Below are 14317 nucleotides of genomic sequence, written 5' to 3'. Positions count from 1 at the left end.
GCCCATTTGAAATACTTGCATGTATTCTTTTGTTTTTTAGATGAAAGGATTGCTGGGAAGAAAACTGATCTTGGAAAAAGAAAACTGTAGAGATGAACAGTTTAAGATTTCTTCTGTAGATCTAGAAGACCAGCCCCTACTTAGTGGGATTTCAAGCACGGACAATGAAACTGTGACGGAGATTTTTAGCCAAGACAGTCAATTCATTTCTGAAAACATTAACCTAAAAAGCACCATGATTAGTAAACACGACGATGATGAAGACTTCCATTCCTTTAAAGATGCCTACTTCACTTCAACTGACCCCAGGGAGACGCTGCTGCCCTCCTTCAACACCCCCCTCAGTGCAGATTGCCCCAGTAAAGTGAAGGCTGAGCGCCCGGTCGATGAGAATAATGAGGAAGAGCTTCTCGAAGACTATTCGGGTCTGCCTGAGCTCAACCCTTTGGAGGAGACCATGCTGCCCTCCCCATCCCAACTGCAGCCCCATGCCTACAACATCCACTTCCTGTCTTCCTTAAGGACTCAGCACAGGAACCCCCACAGTGTCCTGCCCCTGGGAGCCTGGGCAGCCTGGGAAGGAGCGGCTCATCACAACGTCCAAGTGATTCCAGTAAGGCCCCTCCATCTTTCCCATGCAGGACCCCAAAGTGATCCTCATTGAGGCCTCTGGGGGGGAAGGCTCATTACCAGATGCCATAGCCCTTGTTAACCCAAGGCATCAGACTTTATAGGGCGTTATGGTAATAGTAGGCTCACAAGCCAAACTGGGTGACTGGTGCCAAGCACTTTTGGGACTAGTGCCCATCAGTTGAATCCAGAGTGGCCAAGTCAGTCAGCTTCTTAGTCCTGTTCATAGCTAATGCAGGGGGATGACAACAGTGGGTGGGAACACAAACGACCTCTATCAGGGACAGTCTGAACAGCTACCTGGGTGTTAGTATCTGCTTCAACTCCAGGGTTGGTGCATAGCTTGTTTGGCGCCGTTCCCCACACTCCAGTGAGGTGAAAGGTACTGGGCTGAGCCCTGATCTGTAAGGAGAGCCCAACAGTTAACCTCTGGGGAGCATTTTGTAGCTGAATCTCACATCCTCGGCCTCCCCTGAAGGGGGCGCCATGGATGTGGCTTAGATTGCCTGAGCCCCAAAGGTTATAGGGCTGAATCTCATGGACCTTGACCTCATTAGCTTATACTCTCACAAGCTAAACTAATTTCCCCAAATGCAGCTGCCTCTTGATCACTTACAGCAAGTGGGAAGTCTGCGAGAAGGGCTGAAGTACTTTGTTGACAAGCTACTTCTTTTCAGTGAGCCCACTAATATCATTAATAATTACTAGTGTGACTGATAATTCTTTCTGCAATTGCACCTCTGGAAACAGTGTCTGCATGATCTCATCTGAGCATCCTGGCACTGTGAGCTTGTGAATTTGAGATCATTCAGGCAGCAGGGAACAGGACTCCTCCAGTAAGCAGGGACAGCTCTGGTGAGGGTCTCAGGGCCTTGGGCTGGCCCAGAGCCAGTGGCCTCTAATTGGCTCCTGCTCTGATGCTCCTTCTGGTGTGGAAGCCATCCTGTGTCCCTGAGCTGGGAAGGAAAGGTTGCCTCGTACCCAGAAGGCTGCTTGCCTGCAACGGTTCCCAGCATCCGAGAAGGCTCTCCCTTGTCTCTGTCTTGTTATGCCCCGCCCCCTCCCAGAAATGAGTAGTCAATGTGATGTGTCAGTTTCAATTAACAAAGATGCTCATCCCTTAGAAGTGAAAGCAATGCTTCCAATCATGGCTTTCACCTGGGACTTCACATTGGCCTTGTCTGGCTCCAAGTTAGTGCTTGGAAACTCAGATGGCAGGGCCAGGGTGTCCCAGAAGTCTTAGTGCAGTTTTACCCTTTAAAAGCTTACCACTACACCAAAACTTTGGGGGTGCCCTTTATACAAGGACAAGAGATACTGGGTGGCAGGGGGACGAGAGGAGCCAGGGAGAGGATGGGAAGAGTCATTGACTTTCTACACACAAAGAAAGGAATCCAAAGCAGTTTGGATCTTGTCTTTCCTAATTACCTCCATCCAGACCCTCCAATGAAAGCCCAGATAATTGCAGGAGCTATCAATATGGCTCAGCCAAGCTTGCCACCATGTCCCTGCTTAAGGAGCTGCCATGTTCGACTAATTATCCAGACAGGAGGCCAAAAGGGAAGACAAGGAAAATAGACAAACTCACTAATTATGGTTATCTTTGCCCCTTTATTATATGTCCCACCTTCCTTCATGGCTGTATTAGTATTCACGAGTAAATCTGATCCTATGACTCCAGATACGTGTGGACATTTTCAGAGCCTATTCCATAGACGTTTACAGGCGGATAGGACAAGCCAAGACTCTTTGTGAAGCTGTCACCTGGCAGCCATATGAACATCGCCAGTGACAAGCCACTCACTCTCCCCTGACTAAGTCCACATAACGCTAATAGGTAGGAGCATAGCTTAGCTTTTCTCGTCATTTCAGTTCATCGGTCCAGGTTTCTGCCCTCCAAAGTCAAGCCGAGAAAACACCAACTCTGTAGGTATTGGACAACTGCTGCTTCCCTAGGCTGATCCTTCAGCAGCTTCTTCTGGGACCTCAGGAGTTCCCTCACATCCTAACCTTCGGGTCCAATTGGAGGAAATCGGTGGCATCACGCCCTCCCCCCCCCCAAGAAAGGCTTTTGTCTTCTATGTCCCTCCCCTGCTCTGGATTAACTGAAGTCTGCTGGATTCAGGAGATGAGGAATCCTCCAAAATTCAGAGAATGTTATCAGGAGCATTTTGTGGGGGACAAGAAAATACAATGTAGCTGCCTGTCTCTCTCGTCTATTTCCTTTCAGTCCTGACTTTGGGGAGCACTGGGAGATGTCCGTCACTCTCTCCAAACCTGCCCTGAGACGCTCAGGGGAGTGGGTCTGCACCCCAGGGTCCTCAGCCCCACATGCCCCAAGTTGTAAGAAGGAGCATCTTTGCTCAGAAGGGGATCAACTTTGGCTTACCTTCACTTTTCTTCACCTAACATTGTTGGCTGCCATCCAGTGGAATTCTCCAGATTGCCGGCGTCCCTGTCCAGAATGGAACATGACCCAACCATGGCCAACTCTGACCTCTCTCTTGCTGGGTACCAACTCACAGTCCCTTGAGTGTTGGACCATCAGGTCACTCTGGTGATTTGCTTCAGACTCTAAGGCTTTGTCTTAGGATTTGCTCCATGCTGTGATCCTCTTATCCTATTCCTGAGCAGTAGCACTTGAGGGGTCTGGCATCCAAGATCCAGCTGATTTATCTTTGTTGATTTTTAAAGGAGCATCTGACTTGAGAGAGCCACACACAGCCCCAGAACCTGGTCCCTGGGATGGGGATGGGGGGGGGAAGAGGGGGCTCTTGTGTGTACTTTATATAAGATTCCTGAACAGATACAACTGCAGAGATAACTTTGTTCAGTGGTCCTTTGATTATTCATGTAGGGAAATGAATCCCAGGGGCACTGCCCAATATTATGGAGATGTGTCCTTCTGAAATCCAAACCAAAGGTCCCTTGCAGCAGGTAAGGCTCTCCAAAGCTCATCTCTTCTCTTTTCCTTTGACATGGCAATAATTACATTCTGCCCCAAAATACTGCAGGGTCTTATCTTGAGGACCACAGTCACCCAGGAGATGAACAGTCCACATAGGAAAAAGGAAGTGGACAAATTAAAGAATACCCACTGTCCTGGCTGTAGCATGCATTTGGATGGTGGCCCATTTAATTAGCACAAAAGGGACTCTTGGAGAGTCCCTGGACCCGGACAGGGGCTGGGGTTTAATCCTGAAGATTGGGAAGGAAGAAAGGAAGGGAGGGAGGGAAAAGGAAGGAAGGAAAGAAAAGGGAAGGAAGAAAGGCATTGAGTAGCACTTGGATCCCAAGGTTTGAGGCTGGCTACCCAAAAGCCATCTTTTCTTGGTGTCGATATTATCAGTAATGCTGACACATGGCTGCAATTCATGGAATGCAACAATCCTGGAATAAAGAACCATAGGCAGGGGAAGATTCTGTGTATATTTCCAGTGATGACACAAAAAGGGGTGTGTGACCTAAAAAGGTGTATTGGTCATACAGCCATGTCCTCTATTTTCCAGGAAACTGGTGAATGATTTAAAGCAAGAATATTAAACACCGATAGAAACAGGGTCAGCGACCCATACATAATGATCCTGCTGGCCCCATACTGACTTAATTTTAAAACATAATGTTATGTTTCATTGGGAGGGCTGTAAGCTGCAGCCACGGGCCTGGTGTTGGACACCTCTGGTTTAAAGGAAGCTTTCTGGTGTGTTGGCAAATCCTCTGTTACTTCTGGGAGGACCTGAATGAGATCTCGGAGGGTGAACAGGAAAGGCCACCCGGTGTCTCTACTCATGGAAGAGGGCTGTTGGCATTAGAAGAGGAGGTGAGTCTGACATTATTGCAGGATTGACATTTATTGCCCTGACACAGCATTTTGTTGTATTTGGTGCCATTGTTACACGTGTGGCATATTTTGTGGATCTTGGTTCTGTGGTCCACCTGATAGAATTGATGAGCAAACTATCTGTGACTTCATGTAGCTCACGGATAAAAATGTTGGCTAGCACAGGGCCGAGCCCAGAGGCCGGTAGCAGAGCACCAGTGAGCTGGGTTGCCACTGTTCCAGTAATCGGTGTTGTCTGGGATGGCTCACTCTGCCAGTTGTGCCAACACCATCCTCCAGTTCCCCTTTGTCCACGTTGCTCATGAGAATGTCCATAGTGAGAGACTCTGCCGAATGTTTAGTTGAAATTGAAGTACCATGTCACAGTGCCTTGCAAATAGTTGCTTAATCCTTGCTCGTTGACATTAATTGAATTTGGTGACTGTCTACAGCAGTCTCTTAACATACCAAGCTGGTAACCATATCAAAATAAGGAAATTAGTTTCGTCTGGCATGACTTTTTCTTAACAAATGCAAAATTGCCTCCGAATGATCATTACTTTCCTTCCTAAGTGTTCAGTTTGAATTTTATATGTCTTATAATTCACATCAAGGTCTAAGTCTCAGTGAACAATGCCTCATCTCCTGCTATTTGCTTGAACTGGTGAATGACTATCTTTTGCAAGAAATAAATATGTAATCCTAATTAATAAATTTTATAACTAATCACTGCAGTGGGCACTCACTGCTAATAATGTCTTCGTCAAAGGACTGGATTTTTTTTTGCTTGAATTCCTGCTACAACAAAACAGACCGAGCTTCCCAGGAAACAGTTGGAGTTGAACCTAAAGCTGGAAGTCAGACGTTGGCACGGATCCTGACCCTTTGCACCAAGGAGCTCCAGGAAGAACCTCTGGGGCGAACTGTAGGGTGGCTGACATACCTAAGTCATGCAGAGACATTTTAATAGCTAATTTATTATATACCTGGAGCGTAGATGGGCAGCCAGTTGGCGTCATAGTGCATAGAGTTCTGGACCAGGACTCATCTTCATTAGTTCAAATCAAGCCTCAGTCACCAGCTGTGGGACCCTGGGCAGGTCACTTAACTCTCTTTGCCTCAGTTTCCTCATCTATAAAATGAGGTGGAGAAGGAAATGGCAAACCACTGCAGGATCTCTGCCAAGAAAACCCTGAATAGGGTCACAGAGTCAGACATGACTGAAATGACTGGACAGCACCGTGATGGAGCATAGATGATGGGCCCCTGCTGTTATTGTAGCAACCTTATAGAGGTTCTAGTTACAAGGCAGGACAGACACAATGAAATTCTAGAGGGAAGAAGGAGATGGGGAAGAGTTAATGCATCAAAGATCACATAGAAGGGGAAGGTCTGCAGCTTCTGCATCAAAAAGCCAAGTCACGGAACACTGGGAATAAAGCTGGAATTTGCAGGCTGACCACACACTGGAGCTAGACCTGGTTACTTGACATGTTCATCTTAAGTAAATGATAAAACTGATTAATAAAGTGACAAAGCTGGGCCCGAAATTTTCTTATCACTAACCAGTTAATCACTAGAGCTGAAATTTGATGTCAAATTCTGCACACTCCAGCTAATCATGTAACTGGCTGTCTTAAGGAAAAAATGGTTATAAAGTGAATTCAGAAATATTCTCTTATCAGACCACTTGCCTACAATATGCTTCAGACTTGTTCTCTGCTGGCAAAGTGTTTGAGAACCTAGGGTTGTCTGTACCTCAGAGTGAACTGTCTAGCCACCCATCTGTTTCTCCATACATGTCTGTCCATCAATTCATCATTCCATCCATCTGTCTGTCCATCAGTCTGTCCTTCCATTCATCTGTCTGTCCAACAACCTATCCTTCCATCAATCTGTCCTTCCATCCATCTGTCCCACAATCAGTCCTTCCATCCATCTGTTTGTCCATCATTCTGTCCTTCCATCCATCAATTTGTCCTTCCATCCATCTGTCTGTCAGTCTATCTGTCTCTGTAGAGAGATATCCATGATTGATATATTCCTTTCATTATAAACTTAAGTGTTTGTTTTCTGCCAGTTTTCATTTTGACATGTTGCTTTCGAGAGCAAACTACCCTCTGCATGTGATTCCACTTGGATCACACAAGAGAATTTGAGGGGGTTTTTTCAGACACACATCTGGCTGATTGAAAGGGTCAGAAGTGGGTGGATGTGGCAGATCCTTCTGCCATATGCCTCCTCCCCTAACAACAGAATATGGGGTCTGTTTGAATTGAAGGACCTTGCCAGTCTTTTGTTGAGGACACAACTGCCTGTAAGGCTGATAACAATGAAACATGGATGGTTGATCAACAGATTTATTAAGTAACTATCATTTAAGGGCCCCTCTCTGGCTTCTCTCCAGGGAAGGTAATTTTCCCACATTATGCTTTATACATTTAAAAACATGATTCTGAGATGGATCTGTTGGCTTTGCCCAGATGCCAAAAAGGCCCGTGACACAATGAACAAAGGTAAAGAACCCCTGCCCTAGCATGTCAACTCCTAGAAGACAGGGACGCTTGTGTTTGAATCTCCAGCACTTGGAACATGGTAAACACATTAAGAAATGCATTTTTCTTTCCTTCACATTTTCATCTTTGCACTAGATGATATGGTCTTAATGAATATTTGTTGAATTTTACTGAATGTCAGTAAGCTTAAGAATGGACTCCCCCCCTCAGCTTTTAGTTGGAGAGGGAAAGTTGGAGTTGTTTCCTTGGTAACAGTAACCCAGTCACAAACCTAGTACTGTGTTCATTGGGCAACACAGTCCCTTTCTCTTTGTTACTAAACCACTGTAATTATTATCAGATTACAAGCAATGACTTTGAACCAGAGTAGAGCCCTCAAATGAACCTTCTAAAAAGGATGATTAGGGAGTGGGGGAGGGATCCATTCCCTGCAGCTTCAATGACCTCTCTGTATGATGGGAACAGGTTCTGCCAGCCTGGGCTCTGCAAATATGGGGGATTAAAGCAGGTCAGAGGGGCTTCGTCCCACCAACAGGTTGGACCCCAGATACTGTGGACTCTTACTGCATTGCAATGCACTCTGCAATGCCAGTGATCTCTCTCAGACGAGCTCCTGTCTGAATGTCCACCCCTCACTCTTCCCCACCCCCATGCCCCAGGAAAGTAAGGTCTGTACAAGAAACTTCTGGCAGAGAAGATGGTCACTAAATTCAGGAGGACAGCGTTTGCTTAATAAGTGTTCTATTTAATAGAACTAGAGTTGGACTCTTCAGTGCTAACTGTTGAGGTCAAGGCCCAACACTCAGATTCTGATGTGACTTTGCTTTTCTTAGGTAGAGATAAGGGAAGCAGTCGGTTCCATTAGTGCCACCAACCAGGAGGAGGCAGGTTTTCAGAATGCACATGCCCAGGAGGGCTGCTGCAAGTTCCCACCCTCACAAGAACCCATGGAGAGCTCCAGCTGTTCACATAAGAAGGAGTCTAACCCAATGGTAAGAAATGCCATCATGAGTCCAGAAGAGTGCCACTGGCAAAGTCTGAGAAATTCTCAGTTACAGAATCACACACTAAGTCATTGACAAGGTTTGCTGTTTGCTTCTTTCCCTGGAGTCTGCTCTCAGGCTTAACTGGCCTTCCTCCTTAGTCCTAGGAATGCAGGGCTCTATTCTAACCTGTCCAGTGTGTGGGCTGGACATAGGTGAGCTCCCCAGAGAGCATTTCAGAGGGCTTCTGGACTGTGAATGACAGGAGGTGCTCGGCGTGAAGGGAGCGGGACCAAGATCTCAAGGCTGGAGTGTGGGCCAAAGAGCAGTCTTGGGAGTGCTTTCTGATCTGAGCCAGGTGGCCATAGCAATCACAGTTAGAGCGAGGGTGGAAAGAAAACCCTCCATGTATGGGGAGCCAAGGAAGGAGGAAGCACAGGAAGTTCCCCTGGGATGATGCCCAGACCCAAGTCAAGCATCATCCTTCCTAAGGGAAGGGAGCCAGCACACACTGAGCGAAGCCTGTGCCATGTGACAGGCATTCACTGAGCCCGTTACAAATAGCTCACTTGGTCCTCACAAGACCCTGTGAAGCAGGTGCTATTACTGTCCTATTTTATAGGTGAGGAAACTGAGGCCAGCAGAGGTGAAGTGGCTTGCTCAGGTTGTGTGGGGTACAAAGACCCTAACCCAAACTGACTACTTGGAGACCTCAAAGTGAAGATAGGAAGTTTTATTAGAATCTCGCGAGAAGCGGGCGATCTGGTCACGGGAACAATGCCCAGGAGAGGAGGCCGTTGTATAGAAGCTAAAGCTGGGTTAAATAAGAAAGGGGTTATAAACATTAACATAATTATTACTAATGAGGCTCTAATCTTGTTGGATAATATACATAATACATGAAGTTCATTACGCAGGAGCAGTAACAATCTTAGAATACTGAGCCACCCTTCAGTCATACCCTAGACACATTCTTATTGGGACTTGAGTGCCCCAAGGCTACTGTCTGTTTCTTGATTGGTCAAATCCACCTGCTGCCGCCGCTCCTTCCATTCTTCATTATTTTTAGTATTATCTAGGAGTTGTAGTCTGGGAACCAGGGTCTGAGCTTTTTCTCAAGGCTGCTGCCTCAACTTCCCAAGATTACTGCCTGTTCCTCCTTATCAGCAGCCTTGTTCAGCAATTCTTGCAGTTCTATAGAAACTTAACTCTTTTATGGTAAGCTGGGTGAAAAGGGCTGACTAGAACAGAGCAACTATATAGAAAGACTTCTAAGGTTTCAAAGTCACATAATTTCTAGAAAAAATGGAAACTTGGGCCTAAGGACTTACTTACTTTACAGATAGTCTCTGAGAAACCACACTTTTACCTGTCCCACATAAGGTCACACAGCTAGGAAGGGTCTGAGACAAGATTTAAACTCAGGAAGATGAGTCTCTGATTCCAGGGCTTGTGCTCTGTGCACTGTGGCGCCCCCTAGCTATTCGCTGAAGTGAGTATCTAGTCTTATTTTTCCTTAGAGAGAAACCATTCATCCACAGGCTTTCATAGGGTTTATTTCGAGCTGCACCTCCCTCACCCCCCAGGTACAGGAAAGGGACAGCAGGGTTTCCTGGGCTGCCACTCCAAAGAGCAGATTACACAGATAGAAACAGGGGATGGAGTTTATTAAGAACATTAATGTTTCTACCCTTCTTTCCTGAGGCTCCAAATTCTTGGAGATTTAAGGTACTCTGTGAGGTTTTCGTACCCATATCATTCTAATTGCCCTTGCAAAATGCAATGTGATTTCTTTTTCATTTTAGGTGATCTGTCAGCTGAAAGGCGGCACACAAATGCTGTGCATTAACAATTCAGGCACAAGAGAGCTCAAAGCCGTTCATTTGGTTCCTCAGTATCACGAACAAAACAATTACCTGCAGCCAGGTACAAAGCCAATGAAGAAATAATGTCTTGTTTATCTTATATCTGTACATTTGGGTGAGTAGATGTGATTGACTGTGGGGAGGGAGAGAACCATGAGGGGACCATGGTGGCTGGGTGATAGTTCATCTAGGAGACTCAGAAAGCAGCCATCACTGATGACAAGGATGAGAAAGCTCCCCTTTGCCTTCCCCCAGGATAACTGACATACACCTTTGGGATTGAGAGAGCCCATATGTGGCTCCTGTGTCTCTCTGTGTCTAGCCTTAGAGGGCCAGAAGACCTGTAGAAATTAAATTAGTGGAGCAGCTAGGTAGCACAGTGAATAGAGCACCGGCCCTGGAGTCAGGAGGACCTGAGTTCAAGTCTGGCCTCAGACACTGGACATACTTTCTATCTGGGTGACCTTGGCAAGTCACTTAACCCCAATTGCCTTGCTTCGCCCCCTCAAAAAAAGAAAAGAAATTAGATGAGCAAATAGAATTTTCATAGGTTGGTCTAACCTGTTCAGTTTGGTAAAGGATAATTAGAAATGGCAATGCAGTCACTGAAAATTGGTTCTAGGCTATGTAATTTTATTCTTGATTCTATGCTGTCTATACTAGAAACTGTTTTTTAAAATTCTGCCAAACCCAGATGTCTCTTAATAGACCCTTCCCACCTTCACCAGCACAATGATAATAGATAGTGGCATGTGTCTGTTGTATGTGATGATGACCCAAAGTATTATGAGAAACTAATTGTGGTTTCTGAGTGATCAAAGATGAAATTCAGCACAATTTCAATGTTAAAAGTATTGAGTTGCAGGTGTCGGTAACATAGGTAGGAAATAGAATGCTTTACGAGACTGCCTGCTCTCTTACTTGGCCTTAGCTGACCAAGTCAACCTGTCTGTCAGTAGTTTTAATGGGCTGCTTTGGACTAGTCCCATCCCCTCTAGTCCAGAATCTCCATCGCTCCAACCAAAGACAGCAGCATCTTGGACTTTATTAGAACAGATGAAGCCCAGGGAGAAAATGTACCAGGATACTGAAGGAATGCTCAGTCTCTTCTCATCAGGTCTCTGGGCTCCTGCTTCAGGCATCCATAGCCCAGTACTGCAGTACGATGAGGCAGCCTGTGCTTGGGAAGGGCCCCTTCATCACCTTCCTGGCTCCTTAGGCCTTGCTCACCAACCCCAACCAGCATCCATCCCCTGGAGTCACAGAGAAAGAAACTGAGGGATTCAATTTTGTTGGGCATGTGAACATTACACAATCTGGGTCCACAGGGCATCATTATATAGGAAATACACCCCATTTAATGAGCCCTGGGATCCAACAATGATTTAGTGCAGGAGATGGGAGATGCTGGGGACTGTAAAAGGGCAGACAGGAGGAGGAAGCTCTTTTCTGAATGCCTGGACTGGGGATGCCTCATGGGAGTTGCAGGGCAGCCGTTCACCAACCTGGTCAGAAACCTGTTGCCTCAGGAAGTTTTGCAAGGCCAAGAAGATATAATAGGATCGATAAATAGAAGATAATTTTATATGCTATAAATTAATTTAAATTGTGTTTTCCTTGCAGATGTGCCTAAACCTTTGACTACCTTAGTTGGAAGATTTCTGCCGGTACCAGCTAAATTAAATCTTATCACACAACAGGTGAGTCATTGTTCTAACTTTTTTTTTCCAAGTCAGGCACTGCTATCTCTTTAAATCCAGATTGTTGCCATCAAAATGACTTGGGTTTGGAGGACTAATCCTCTATTTTCAGTCAGCAAACATTTATTAAATGTTTACCATGTGTTAGATATCATGGAAAAAGCAGCTAAGTAAGACATGAGGTGGCCTTTTAAAGACCTTACAGGGGCTAAAACTAACATAGGTGACACAGTGAGTGAAAATCTTTGTGAAATAGTATAAGAAAGCCTTGCAAATCCTGTAGAAGTTCAAATAATGAGCCAATGAATATTATTCATTAAGGGAGGAAAACCAAGCCTGGGGGAGGAGGAAAAGGAAGAAAAGAAGGAGGAAGCAGAGGAGGAGGAGGAGAAGGAAGAGGAAGAAGAGAAGGGAGAGGAAAAGCAGAAGGAGGAAGAGGAGGAGGAGGAGGAGTTTGGTCTCAGATGGATGAGTGGGATGTGGACAATAGAAGAAGAGGGCGTACTGAAGGAAGGGAACAGTATAAATGAAGCCAGATAATGTTGGTGGGTCTTTAGGAAAAGTTCACTTGTATGTAATAGGGATTGATACTGCCCTTTGCTCCCCATCCCAGGCCACTAGAGCAGTGGCTCTGACCCTTCCTAGCTGTGGGGTCATAAGCCAGTCTGATCTGTAAAATGGGGTTGATGAAAATCCACTCTTGTCTTCTCAGGGTAATCAGGAAAGTCTTTCATAAGCCTCAGGTCCCTTTTAAAATAGAAGCTGAGCTTATCACCAAGACTTGGCTCTGATTCTCCTTGGAGACCATACAGAGCCCAGCCTTAATGACCATTTGCACATGGTCTGGATAATGGATTCCACTACAAAAACATACATTGTAAAGCTTCAGATTAGGACAATGTCAAGCGCCGAGCCCTGGCCTGTGGTGTCCTGAACTCAGCTGTTGTGATGGGCTCCGACCCAAAAGGAAATTTGGTGGCCTCTTCTTTAGAAATGATCAGTTCTGCTTTTCCTCTTCTGCTGCTTTCGTGTTTGTGCTCAGTCCCTCAGCTTCCGACATGTAGAGCGAAGCCGCCGAGTTCGTGGGCCTGTACGTGCCGAGGAAATGCTCCTCGAGCAACAGGATCATCAGGGCCAAGGAACTCAAGTCCATACACATGAATGTGGCCGAGGTTGACAAGATTACAGGCAGATTCAATGGCCAGTTTAAAACCTATGCAATTTGTGCAGCAATTCAATGAACGGGGGAATCTGATGACTCTATTCTCCGGCTGGCAAAAAATGATGGTATTTCAAAGAACTTCTAATTGAAGAAATCTTGTGGAAAATGTCTTAATAAATCAGAAAAACAGCAAAAAAAAATGAGCAGTTGTTGGAACTATTGGCTGATTGGGCCAGCTGCATTTGGGTAGTGTAAGCATCTCCTCAGGCCATCAGGCTGTTCTTAAGTGGCTGCAGAAGGAAAATGCAGGTCCCAGAGAGGAAGTGAAGGGAGAATGCTTTTAGCTCAACACTAAAGAGGGGAGGAAGTCTGTATATCCATCGCCTGGGTTGTGAGAAAGTGAGTTTCTCTTTTTCAATCTTTTGACTTTGTTTTATTATTTCTTGATGTCTCATGGGACATTAGCTTCCATTTGATCAGTTCTAATGTTGAAGCAGTTATTTTCTTCAATAAAGTTCTGTATCTCTTTTTCCAAGTTGTTAATTCTCTTTTCATCTCTCTCTTCCATAGCTCCCATTTGGTTTTTAAAATCATTTTTTTGGCTCTTTAGGAATCTCTTTTGTGAACTCTTCTAGGAATTCTTGTTGGACTTGTATCTAATCTTCATTTTTCTTTGAGGTTTTGCTTGTTTGTATTTTCAAGTCATGGTCTTTTTCTGTGTTTGAATCTAAAGCTTCACTGTCACCATAGAAGCTCTTTATGTTCAGGCTCTTTTTTTTTTGCTCATTCTTCCAGTCTATTTCTTGATATTGAACTTTGTGTTAATGTTGGCCTTGGCTCACCTCTGGGGGTGGGAGGGCATGGCAGAGAGTCTGGCCTGACTTTTTATATCTTTCTGCTGCTTTCATAATTCATTCTGGCAACTTTCAGGTATTTAGTACTCCCAAAGTAATGTGATCCAGGGTATCTGCTCTCTGCCCTTGTGGTCTATAAGTTCCTGACTCAGGCAAAGATGGCAGTTGGGATCCCCTCAGAATTTTACCAGTCTCAGTGGCCTATCATTTGAAGACCTTTATTTTCATTGGGCCAACATTTACCCTTGTCCAGTTCTTTAAGACCATTCTTGTTCTCCGAGACCTTTGAAAGATCACCAACAGTGGTTCACCAATCGGTTCCTCCAGGGTCCTGGGATTGCTACTGATAACATGAGCTCATTATGGGCAGCTACCTGCCCTCTTCCTGTCCCCTTAATTTTGCTTGACTTCCAAATTCCAAATAGTCCTTTAGTTCTGTTCTTTACATTATAAAGGTCATTCTCCTTAGCAGAAAAATAATGAAAGCAAAGTTCAAGTTGAGTTTTGTCCTTTCTTCACCTGCTCTCATCATCATCCCACCTGTCCCCAAGGAGCAATAGTCTCCTCCCTTCTTTGATGCTCCTCCTTTTCCAGTATGAGAGGAAATGGGGCTCAGTGGGGAGAGAGCCAACCATGAGGCTGGGAATCCTGGACCCTGGAAACGTATGGCTGTGGGGCCCTGGCCAAGTCTCTTTAGCTCCTCAGTGCTTTGGACAGCTCTCTGAGAGTCTGGATTGCTGAAGAAGTGCTCACCTATATTGTAGAAGGAGCTTCCTTACCTGGGAGT

General features: G+C 45.4%; 1 protein-coding gene across 1 annotated transcript in view; it reads left to right on the top strand.

The window, feature by feature from the left end:
* TESMIN (testis expressed metallothionein like protein) overlaps positions 1-14317 on the top strand; it is a 39538-nt gene that overhangs the window by 797 nt on the left and 24424 nt on the right. The window contains exons 2-5 of the mRNA XM_069066098.1: positions 41-613; positions 7800-7958; positions 9755-9875; positions 11438-11514. Of these exons, the coding sequence (XP_068922199.1) occupies positions 41-613; positions 7800-7958; positions 9755-9875; positions 11438-11514 (930 nt within the window). The remainder of the gene's footprint in view (positions 1-40; positions 614-7799; positions 7959-9754; positions 9876-11437; positions 11515-14317) is intronic.

The sequence above is a fragment of the Petaurus breviceps genome, unplaced genomic scaffold, assembly GCF_028583685.1.
Source record: "Petaurus breviceps papuanus isolate PSGF00001 unplaced genomic scaffold, PetGlider_PUasm1.0 90721, whole genome shotgun sequence".
Taxonomy (NCBI): Eukaryota; Metazoa; Chordata; class Mammalia; order Diprotodontia; family Petauridae; genus Petaurus; species Petaurus breviceps.
This window is presented reverse-complemented; position numbering and strand designations above follow the sequence as displayed.